The sequence below is a fragment of the Cheilinus undulatus genome, linkage group 12, assembly GCF_018320785.1.
Source record: "Cheilinus undulatus linkage group 12, ASM1832078v1, whole genome shotgun sequence".
Lineage (NCBI taxonomy): Eukaryota > Metazoa > Chordata > Actinopteri > Labriformes > Labridae > Cheilinus > Cheilinus undulatus.
Genome location: NC_054876.1, coordinates 49,397,107 through 49,408,751, shown reverse-complemented (window position 1 = coordinate 49,408,751; position 11,645 = coordinate 49,397,107). Strand labels below are relative to the sequence as shown.

Genomic DNA, 11,645 nt, shown 5'->3' with positions numbered 1-11,645 from the left:
AGCCTCAGACTGAAGACATTCACCACAGAGACGTCAGTCAGCAAAGATAACAGCAGAATGAGTTTTCTAGATGATTCCAGAGAGCAAAAAAGAGGGATCAACTCCTGCTGTCACAAATATTCATGCTAAATAAGCATCATTAAAAATAAAGCACAATAATCATGCTGATAGTGGAAGGAACCCTTTAAAACCAGCACTAGTCCGTCTCTTGGCTTCTTCATTAATATATAAATCAGGCTGTATTTCGTAGTAACACAACACTACCACCAGGTGGCAGCAGCTATGCATGAAGTCGATTCAAACTATAAAATCGAACTATTTCAGTGCCTGGTCAGCAACAAAACAGTAAGTCCTGGACAACAAAAGAACTCATAGTTGATTTTTAATCCCAAAAATTACAGCAGACTTCTAAAAAGTTTAAAAACTGAAAAAAAAAAACAATATTTCTGTACCAGTGTGTTTGTGCAGAAATCTTACAGTTATTATTTATTTGTTTTTCTTTTAATTATTATTATTTTCTTTCAATGCAATTACCAGATGAAACAAAGATGTTGGATTTTAAAGTGGGGGTATTATGCCTTTTTTTTCCCCAAGGCTTTCCACCATCTCTCTGATACCCACGTAGTAGCTTCACATGGTTTACAGCTCAAAAACTCCTCATGTTTCTCACACTGGCGTCCTGAAAAGCTCTTATTTTAACCTCCGTCTGAAATGCTTCGTTTTCGCTGCTGTGTCTTTAACACCCCCCCTCCTCCACGGACCTGCTTTCCTCCAATTGGCCGATTTTCCAGAGGCTGGTGGGGGGCAGGACTCAATGTTTTGTGCCCGCCCCCTCCAATGTAGCTATGTTGCTATGCTAGTACTTGTAAACTTTGAACGAACCCGTCCGACTGAGTAAAATATGGCGAACTTTGATAAACGTCCATCCGTTTATCAGCAGCAGCGAAAGATAGAGCAGGACGTATCTGTTTGGTAAGTGTTTAATTACTGTGTTACTAAATGGCTAAATGTCTGAAATGCCTTGTAGGGGCGGTCTGTTCCGCTTTGCCTGCCATTACGAAGATCCTATTGCGATGACCTCATCAGTTCGCGCCATCAAAATCTTGTCTCGGGAGGATCCGTTTTTATCAGTTTACACTCTAATTCTAAGATTACTGCCACATACGTTTGTCTTGCAGTTTGAAAATTTGCAGACGTGAAGTATGGACACCCAACATTGTGACTTTATATTTATGTTTTAAAAATAGGAAAAGTATAATACCCCCTCTCTAAAGTTTTGGTAGTTCTCTAAATATAAATCATTAAATTAACAGAGGTTGTCATTTTAAAACACAAGTTAAAGGAAAGTATTGAAATATTTTTCAGCGACCTCAGCACGTGGACGTTCATCGGTATACTTCACACACTGCTGTATTCTATAGTAACAGGGAGTGGCCACAACGTGGCGCCAGCTGTCATGAAAACATCTGTGATTGTTTTCTAAAGATCTTGAGAACTTTCTATCACAGAAAATCAGAAATGTTGGGATAAACAGGAGGTCTTTTTAGAGCTTCTGTAGCATCATAAAATTACACTGTACTTCATTTCCTTTTCGCTGGGTCAGAACCAAACACTGTATAAAAAATGGAAGTAGTCGTGGCGTATTCTTTAGTTTCTGGACTTTTTTGTTAGTGTTTAAGCCCAACAGTGGAGGTCACCACACTTTTACATCAGTGGTTCTCATCTGGTCGAGCCTCAGGACCCACCATCAACTCTTCATTGAAAAAATGCGATCCAAACTTCAGATATCTTTCAACCGATCTTATTTACAGTATTTACTGACAAATAGAACAATTAGGACCTGATCCAGTTGAAGACGTGACAAATCCATGAGCCTGGGCAGAACAGGCTGGTTTTAGATTCATGGACTGTTTGGTTTTTGTTTCCTTAAAAACATTTTGTGACCCACTGAAAAAGGCTCCCCGGCCCGCTTTTGGGTCCTGACCCACCAGTTGAGAAAAGACCCTGTAAGACCCTGTAAAGTGAAATCCAAAGTTTGTGTTTTAACACTCTAGAAATGTGTGAACCTGGTTGCTGTAAACTTGTGAAAACACTGAGATCTACATGTGACTTAGGGGCCGTCCACATGGAAACGAATTCAGGTGTATACGCAAAAGTTTTTTGTCGGATCAGCGTTTCATCCACACAGAAACGGCGTTTCACATGACTGCAAACGATACTTTTTGAAACCGGGTCCCAGAATGCATAAATCCGTATACGACTACCGTTTCGCCTCCATATGGATGCCTATCCACAGTGGTGTGTGTGGGTGGGGGGGGTAGGGGAGGCAGTCGCCCCCCCCCCATGGCCCAATTGTTGAAAAGCGCGTGCAAAAGTGCCCTCTTGGGAGCCAAAGACCATTAGGACCAAGAAATACTATGAAATGTTACTTTTGCAATGGCTTTTATGTTGGGCCCTTTTTTAATCTATATTGAGCCAGAGCTATATCTCAAAGAACCAGTTTGGATTATCTGGTGCAAATACGGTGTTAAAATTCACTAGAATACAGAAAATGGCATCTACTGCATTTAAAATGTTTACCAAATCTATCAGCCACAGAGGTCTATGGATCACTGAGAGCATCAGAACAGAGATTTGAGACAGAAACCAGACTTTGTCTCTTCTCTGGACCAGAGGTCAACATAAGGTCAGGGGGCAGGGCTAATAGCATGAGTGCTTTCCTCCAATCAGATTGTAGCGTTTTTTTAAATCTGAGACGATCGTATTTCTCCTGAGTGGGCGTGGCTTCAGCTCATTCTACAGACACGCCCACACCATCCTGGAGATTTTACTGCCTGATTTTTCATCATTCTGAAGATTAATTTTATAAACTTAGAGATGTTTTATCTGACTGGTTCAGAACACAGTGATCTGTCATACAACAAACCTAAACACAGATTTATTTTCACTTTACAGGGTCTTTAAGATCACTCTAGAAACAAAGCGATGGATTTGCAGTGACTTTAAGCCTCCTGACAAACAGCTCACCTTACAGTCAACTCAGCATCACATGAATTATTCAAATTTTATGTCTAACTCTTAGCTTTCAGAAAATCCAAAAGAATGAGTTATATAAAAATATCCTTCCTTGAGTTTGTACTAAAAAAAACAGAGCTAAACAGACAAAAACCATTTCATTGACTGAACCTGGCTGTTTACATGTTTATTCTGCTGCAGTTCAAAATCAGACTGATCGAGATTCCATGGTTTTCCAGCAAGCCTCTAGTGGACACTAAAGGAACTGCACTGATTTAGCCCTGTCTGTTTTCTTCTAAAGTTTAGTTGACAACAGGTGAAACAGAACTCTACAAACTAATCTGTTTAGTTCCTTCAGTTTATGAATGAATATTGATGGTTTAGGACAGGAGAAGTACGTTGGTGGTTGCTGGCTCAGGTCTACATAATCCGGCTTCTGCAGGTGTTTGCACAAATCAATCAAAAAGACATCTAATTTACAAAACATTTGAATGCTCCCCTCTCTGTGCTGCAGAGCAGTCAGCGTCAGCGTCTGTCTGCCTTTAGGCTGTCAAATTAAGGTTTTCTCACACTGAATAGAACCACATTAACCCAGGAATAGTTCATGCAAAGGTATCCAGGTAAGAAAACCTTTGTGTGGGGCTATTTAAGTTTAGATTCAAACAATGAAAACATTAAAATTTCATGTAAATTTTTTTATATCTATGCATTTATTTGTGTGGGTCCTGGGGGCCTGATTTATAAAAGTAAGGGGGTAGGAATAGATGTTGGTTTGGAAGAGCAGAGCTTTTCCGTCTGTCATAATTATGACCGACCAATCAGAGCAGACATATGGAGTAGTAGGCGTGATGTTTTCAGGTCAGTCCAGGATTTTTAACATCAGTGGAGCCAGTTTGTAAGTTAAAGTCTTGCTGAGGCTGGTCAAGAGAAGCAAAAACATCTTCACCACCATGAAAAACGCTTCAGTGTGGTTCTGTGCTCTTCTTCTCTCTAATAATTGTCGTTTAGTTCTGAGCTGCTAATCTCCTCATCGCCATTGTATACAGCAGCGATACTCAACGCCTGGGTCTTTTATGTCTTAATTTCAAATATTATTCCCCAAGAAAATCTTTATACAGGGAAACAATGACCTCAGAAACTACCCATTGCAAGTCACAATAATCAGTTTGAATCCCTACTTTAATACAACCTTTATTCTTTGTACCTATATTTCCATTGCCCTTTTTTGCAATTATTTGCCTTTTTTTTCATTTTTTTAATCACTTTTAATTCATTTTTACTGCTTTAAGCCCACTTTTGCTGTTAAACACTCCTTTTCCCCCTATTACCCACTTTTGCAACTTCTTTTTGACACCTTTTCCCCTCTTACCCACTTTTATTCGAATTTTTGCCCCTACACTTTTTTTTTTTATTTTTTTGCCATTTTTTGTCCAAATAAGCTACCTTTTGCCATTACATACCACTTGTTTCCTCTTTTTTGCAGGTTTTTGCCACTCTTGACTGCTTTTTGCCCATTTTAGTCACTTTCTACTCATTTTTTGCCACATTTTTGCCTCCTGTAACTTATTTTTTAGGTTTCTCATCCATTTTTGCTGTTTTCTAACCATTTTTCCCCTTTTCTCCTCATTTTCACCCATTATTGCTGCATGTTGACCATTTTTGCTACTTTTTAATTTTGGCTACTTCAAGCCATTGTTGCCACTTTCCATGCATTTAAGCTATTTTTTTTTTTTTTTTGCCATTAAACACCCCTTTAGTTCCAAAATTTTTCTGCCCATTTTTCTACTTCTATCCCATTTTTGCCACCAGTTTTTTTTTTTTTTTGCCTCTTTTGGCCTGCTTTTTGCTATTTGCAATTTTTTCCTTTTTGCCACTTTACGCCCATTTAAGCCATGTTTTGCCATTAAATGCCTCTGTTTTCAGCATTCTGCCAATCTTTGCTGCTTTCTGATGTTTTCCACATTTTTAGTCACATTTACACTCATGTTTGCTGTTTTTTGGTTTGCCACCTGTAACTCATTTTTTGGTTACTTCTCAACCATTTTTGCCCTTTCTGCCCTATTTTGCCCCTTTTTCTTCCTGTTTTTTTCCACTTTTTACCCACTTTTTGCCATTTTATGCCTACTTTGCCCCTTTTTGGCCACTGTTTGACCATTATTTGCTACCTTTAATTTATTTTTATTGCCACTTTAATAGGTTTTTGCCACTTTTCACCACTTAGATTATGGCTCTTGCAAAGGCATTTTTCAACAGTTTGGCTCTTTGGTTGAGCAGGGTCGAGTATTACTGGTTTACAGGCTTGCAGCCACTTTGACTAAACCACGCCCCCAGGTACCGCCTCACTCTCCTGGAATAATGCTGATTGGTTTGGTAATTCTTCGATTCTTCCTAGGTCTGCCTGACGACTGGCCAACCCATCACCTTTGCAATGCTAGCAGATTTAATGGATTCTGAGCGAATCAGGCCCTGGATGCCGTCTTTCCTGTTGTCTGTTTAGGAAGAATTTTCCCAACATTGGAATTCAGTTGAGAAATTTGGACCTCTAACAATAAAAGAGTGCATCTGCTATAAAATATAAAACCCCTAAATGTGCTGAATCTTCCTAAATGATCCTGGGGGCAGCTCGCTGATCAGAAGGTTCTCCTGAATGCTAACACTTCCCTTTAAGTGTCTGTGTGTAAGGTTGAATTGTTTTCATGCTCAGACTCTTTCAGCCCTCTCTAATGTCAAAGTGCCGTTTAGCGTGAACGTGACGAAGCTTTCAGTGTTTCTGCTGACCCGGACTCGAAGGAGAGGAGGTGAAGGGTGGGAGGAGGAGAAGAGTCGGTGCATTTATTAAGACGTTTTTAAAAAATTCCCTCTTCTGTTTCCTTTTCTGTTATTGCAGAAAAGGAGGCGTTAAGTTTAAGACATCGCTTGTAGAAAAGTTTAAGAGTTTGTTAAGCCCAGTCGCTCGTCTTGCAGGAGTTTGTTGACTCTCGCAGTGTGTTCAGGTGCTCTCTGTTCGTTAGAGTTCTGTTGTTTTCAGTCCAGTTGAAATGAACATGAACGCTCCTCTTTCTGCCTGCCAGTCCAAACACTTCCCTCCATCTTTTCTCCAAATCATTTTCTCGTCTTCTTTATCTCTCCTCCTTTTTAGCCCTTTCTCACAACCTCTGTCTCTGTTTTCCCATTTTCTCCTCTTCCGTCACTCTCAGACCAACGGGCAGACAGAAGCGAGCTTTCCGTCCAATCAGGAGTCTCCGTTTTGATCACATGCCCGTGGAGGACAGTCCCAGGCCGGTAGTTTTGCTCATGCATGGTAAACCTTGAGCTCCAGCTTTGGGGAAGTCGTGAGCCACCACTCGGCCGTTCTCGCCTCCGAGCCCCGACGCTCCTCCACCTCCGACCACTCCGTAACCTCCCGCCGCCACGCCTCCTCCTGCTCCCGTTCCTCCGCTAACCATGGCGGCATCGATTAGCTCCTGTAGGATGAGGAAACACGGATTTATTAGCATGTTTTAAAATGTATATCCAGTCATACGAAGGAGCTTTGATGACGGACCACAAAAACAAGACTTACACGAAAATGTCTGAATTTAATGGAAATTTTACTTCCGTCTGTTTTTTAAAGGAAAAATGAAGTCTAAAGGAGGAGCTGGGGTGGAGTGTTAAGGCTTGGAAGTGGACTGAGATGATGTGTGTGTGTGTTGGGACTCTCTTAGTGAGATCAGAGCTGTGATGTCATCTGCAAACAACCAATAAGTGACCAGCATTTTTCACCTGTGCACACCTGTCCCTTTTCAGGCTAATTTATAGGATTTTAGAGAAATCACCAGCGCCGTATGGAAATCCCAGTCTTGAGTTTGTTTGTGAGCAGTGGGTAATAACAGTAAAAGTTGATTTTCAGTAAAGATTGAAGCTCCCTCTGTCTCCCTATCTCTCTCTCCCTGGGTAAATCTAATGATGTGGATCCAGAGTTAATATCCTGTATCAGGCCTCTGAGGCGCCCACACTCCCTCGCTCTTCTCTGGCTGCCATCAGGAGTCGTCTGGCAGATTGGTACAAATAAATCCCAGGTTTATTCATTTACCGGAGCAGCCTGAGCGCTCGCTACACCTCAGGGCCAGCTCGCCCACGTCTCAACAGCAGAGTCAAACACTGATATCCCTCCTGCTCTCACCCCGACGGCACGAACTTAACAGCTTACAATCCACATCAGTCAGCCTGCGAACGCCGTCGACACCGAGAGGAAGTGCACTCCGTCTCTCTCTCTCTCGCTGTCTTTAATGAAGGCTTTATTGTCGTTGTAAGTCTACGTGTGCTGTCAAAACAACGCTGCAGCATCTGTCTGTAAGTGGTTCTGCCTGCAGGCGCTAAAGCCACCTGTTAAGACATCAAACAAGCTGAATTAGAGGTGTACCATTCCTGAAAATAAATAATGAACAGCTGAGCCTTGTAAAGATGCTAACCTTTCTCTCTGCTATTAAATTTTCATATTAAAAACAGTCTGCGCACCTGAAAATAAACTCCCATGATGCAATAATACCATCATACTGTGTACTACTCAGAATAACAAAGGGACTCTAAAGGAGACAAGGCTTTACTGGAAGAAAAGTGATGGGAATTACAGTGAGAAATTAACTGTTTTAGAGCCCAAACGAGGCTGAAACCGTGCTCAGACCTGCCTTTTCCCTAAAAATCACAAAGAAAACAACAAAAATGAACTGATGCCAGATAACGTGGAATAGACAGCAGGAATCTTGGGAATCTTGCAAACACCCAGAGAGATTTACGGCGAGATGAAACAAGACTCTGACTGCAGGGTTGGTGAAGGCACAGAGGGATATTTTATGGAGCTGATGTGAGCGCCAAGGACCCAGAGGCAGCTCCATCAGAACCCCAGCTCAGCTCTCATCCCTGGAGTCAAAATCCAAGCCGGACATCCTGATAATCGCCTTATTGCTGCAATTTTAACGTGCAGTACTGTGAAAAGTATGTGCCTGTTCCTGGTTTCTTATACATCATCAAACTAATTTTAATATTAAGATTACCTGTCTAGAAAAGGTTACAAAGGCATTTCTAAGACTTTGGGACTCCAGCCAACTACAGTGAGAGCCATTATCCACAAATAGAGAAAACTGGGAACAGTGGTGAACCTTTTAAATTGTGTTTAAATTGTGGTTCAAAAGAATCATTTTAAAATCAAACTTATGAAGTTGGCCTGGACTAAACTGATTGTCCCTTAATTTACAACAATCAAGTGGTTCCTGTAACTCTCAGTGAGACTTCTGCACCTGTCCCAGGTATTTTGGTCAACTACTCATGATCAAACTGCTCTGGCTGTCTCAGGTTTGAAGGGTTCCTTCTGCAGACTACATGTTTGAGCTCCTTCCACGGATGTTCACCAGGATTAAGATCAGGGCTCAGAGAAGGCCTCTTCAAAACAGTCCAGAGTTTGGTTCTTAGGTTCTTGGCTGTTTTTAGTTTAACATGTCTCTATGGAAACATCTGAGTTTAACATGTCCCTATGGACACATCTGAGTTTAACATGTCCCTATGGAAACATCTGAGTTTAACACGTCTCTATGGAAACATCTGAGTTTAACATGTCCCTATGGAAACATCTGAGTTTAACATGTCTCTATGGTCACACTGAGTTTAACATGTCTCTATGGACACACCTGAGTTTAACATGTCTCTATGGACACACCTGAGTTTAACATGTCTCTATGGACACACCTGAGTTTAACATGTCTCTATGGACACACCTGAGTTTGACATGTCTCTATGGTCACACTGAGTTTAACATGTCTCTATGGACACACCTGAGTTTGACATGTCTCTATGGTCACACTGAGTTTAACATGTTCCTATGGACACACCTGTTTATAGAAACGTGTACAGACCTTCTTTTACCTGCCTGTTTTGTTTAAACAGCCACAGAAGCCTGAATAATTTAAACCTCAACCACTGAGTGAAAATAAACCAGCTTCAGTATTAAAATGTTGGCGGTAAGGCAGAGGGTGATGTATGGAGTCCAGGAGAGCAGGCTGCAGTATTCATACCAGAGGATCAATAATAAATCACAGCAGGATGGCTTATATATACTGTATGTATCGACTATTAGTCCCATGAGCTCTGCAGAGCTCCTGTGAGCAGGTAACGGCGGTCTAACCTCGCTCTGCTCTGCTCTGCCTGATGAAACTCTCCTCACATGTTGTGTCAGCGGTGCCCTCAGCGAGCGCTGTTAGACTCCGTGTTCAGACGCACATGTGAGGAGAATAACAAAAGTCCAGCAGAGAGGGAGAGCCGACACCGGAGCTTCTGCTGAGGTGAAAACGGCTCTAATGACTTGTTTGTTCCTTCTGAGGAGGCCGTCAGAGTCTTGCTGTAAACCACCGCCATCCGTAATAAGCTGACTGCAGTTTCATCACATTCAGACGTTGGCGATAAAGAGCTGGAGAGCAGCGTGTCAGATAAGCAGGGATCAGCTGATGCTCTTTTAAATGGCTGTAATGCTTCTGCCCCGTGGCTGCAGAGAGACGGAGATTCTAGAAAGATGGAGCTCCAGCACAGCGGGTCTGACTATTAAGGAGTAAAACTGGACCCGTATGAGTGATTTTAAACCAGTTATTCATCTACCTGGTGGATCAAACATGAGGGATGCACAATACTGGATTTTTGCTGATATCCAGTATGCCGATATTTCCAAATTCATGTTTACGATTTAGACCTAAAACTTCAGTCTTTAAAGCACTGTTACTCAACTCTGCTCAACCAAAAAGCCCAATTGTTGAAAAACACCTTTGCAAAAGCCACAATGTAAGCAGTGAAAAGTGGCAAAAAACAGCTTAAGTAGCATTTAAAGTAAACTAAAGGTGGCAAAAAATGGTCAAAAAGCTGTAAAACTGTGTGAAAAGGTGCAAAAATGAGGAGAAAACTGGAAGAAGGGTCAGAAAATAGCAAAAATGAGTGAGAAGTGACAAAAAAATGCAAGAGTACCTTGATGCAGACAAGATGGCCGACATACATCCAATCCATACTGGAAGTCTCAACTGGAAGTCCGTACGTCTAAGGTTAGGCTTACGCATTAAAACCTGAGTGGTTAGGTTCAGGGTAAGGCAGTGGGGCGGGTGATATGTGAGATCCAGCACCAAGGGGTAGGCTTAGGCATGAAAAAGACTGACAAACACTGGCAGCTGAGTCCAACATGAAGAAGAAACTTCCGCTTGGGACTTACGGCATGGATTGGATGTATAGCGACGCCCATGTCGGCCATCTTGACTGCAGATGGGTCCCTCTCAAAAAATGAGTTACAGGTGGCAAAAAAAGCTCCAAAGTAGCAAAAAGTGGCAAAAAATTGGTGGGCATTGATTAAAATGGGCAAAAAACAGTCAAGATTGGCAAAAATGGGCAAAAACTTAGGAAACAAGTGGTTTTTAAGGGCAAAAATGGATGAAAAGTGGTGAAAAAGGGCAAAAATGGGCAAACAATAGGAAGCAAGTGGTAATTAATGGTAAAAAAAGGGGGGGAAAGTGGTGAAAACGGGCAGAAAAAGGAAACAAGTGGTATTTAATGGCAACAAATCTGTGAAAAGTGGTGAAAAGGGGCAAAAATTGGCAAGAACATAGGAAACCAATGGTATTTAATGGCAAAAATGGGTAAAAAAATTGTAAAAAAGGAAGAAAAAACAGCAAAAAAATAGGAAACCAATGGTATTTAATGGCAAAAGGTAGCTTTAATGGGTGAAAAGTGTCAAAAAAAAAAAGTAAAAACAGGAAAAATTGGATGAAAGTTGCAAATGAGCCACAAATAGTCACAAAAGAGCCACATGTTGAATTTCACTGCTTTAAAGGGATATTTCAGTATTTTTGAAGTTGGATTGTATGAGGACTTTTGCTATAGTAGAGGCATTAGCTTACTTAGTGTTGCACCGTGTAATTTAATGACTTTTGTGTAACAATGGACCAAAAAAACAGTTTTTGCTAAATTGCACGCCATATCAGAAATGTTGGAGGCCTTTCATTCGTCACACAGAGCCTCTGTGTTTGGAACTATTTTGCAGCGTGAGCCCTCCATTTTCAGGCTGATTATATGCTGGCTGTTTACACAGTGCTGTTTTCAGAGGCGTGCATCAAGGGACCGACTTTCAAATCTTACAAACCCAAACAGGTAGTGTTGTGGCTGAAATAGCTGCATCCCTGAAAAGAAGCAAACTTTCAAGCATTTCCTGAAGAGGAATGTGTTGACAGACGGTTAGTTCATGTTCAGACGACTCACCTTCATCCGTCTTGACTCGATGCGAGACTTGTAGCAGAACTCGACCAGCGCCACCAGCATAGCGAGCCCCAGACCTCCGATCAGGATGTAAAACACTCCGGCTACGTTGCTCAGACTGAGTGCGCTCGTTTTGTCCTGTCAGCGCAGAGAGGCGGGATCAGAGATGACCAATCATGGTGCAGATAATCATGACATCACTTCATTTAGGAAACATTAAGGAAAGAGAGCTTTAGAAACAAATCTCGTCTCTCTAACTGACAAGACCGCCAACTTTTAAAGGCTGTGATGAAGAGGGGACATGTTTGATCCAAAACAACCACGAGTGCTGAGAGGGGCGTTCAAATTATTCTGGAAGTCCAGATGAGAAC

The 11,645-nt window shown here is 41.6% G+C and overlaps 1 protein-coding gene across 1 annotated transcript in view; it reads right to left on the bottom strand.

Annotated features, from left to right (window-relative positions):
- Nucleotides 1–6,192: 6,192 nt before the first annotated feature.
- The window catches only part of LOC121518669 (glutamate receptor 1-like), a 151,429-nt gene continuing 145,976 nt past the window's right edge, over nucleotides 6,193–11,645 (bottom strand). Inside the window, exons 17-18 of the mRNA XM_041801137.1 lie at nucleotides 11,278–11,412; nucleotides 6,193–6,479 (exon numbers count right to left, since the gene is read on the bottom strand). Of these exons, the coding sequence (XP_041657071.1) occupies nucleotides 6,267–6,479; nucleotides 11,278–11,412 (348 nt within the window). The 3' untranslated portion in view covers nucleotides 6,193–6,266. The remainder of the gene's footprint in view (nucleotides 6,480–11,277; nucleotides 11,413–11,645) is intronic.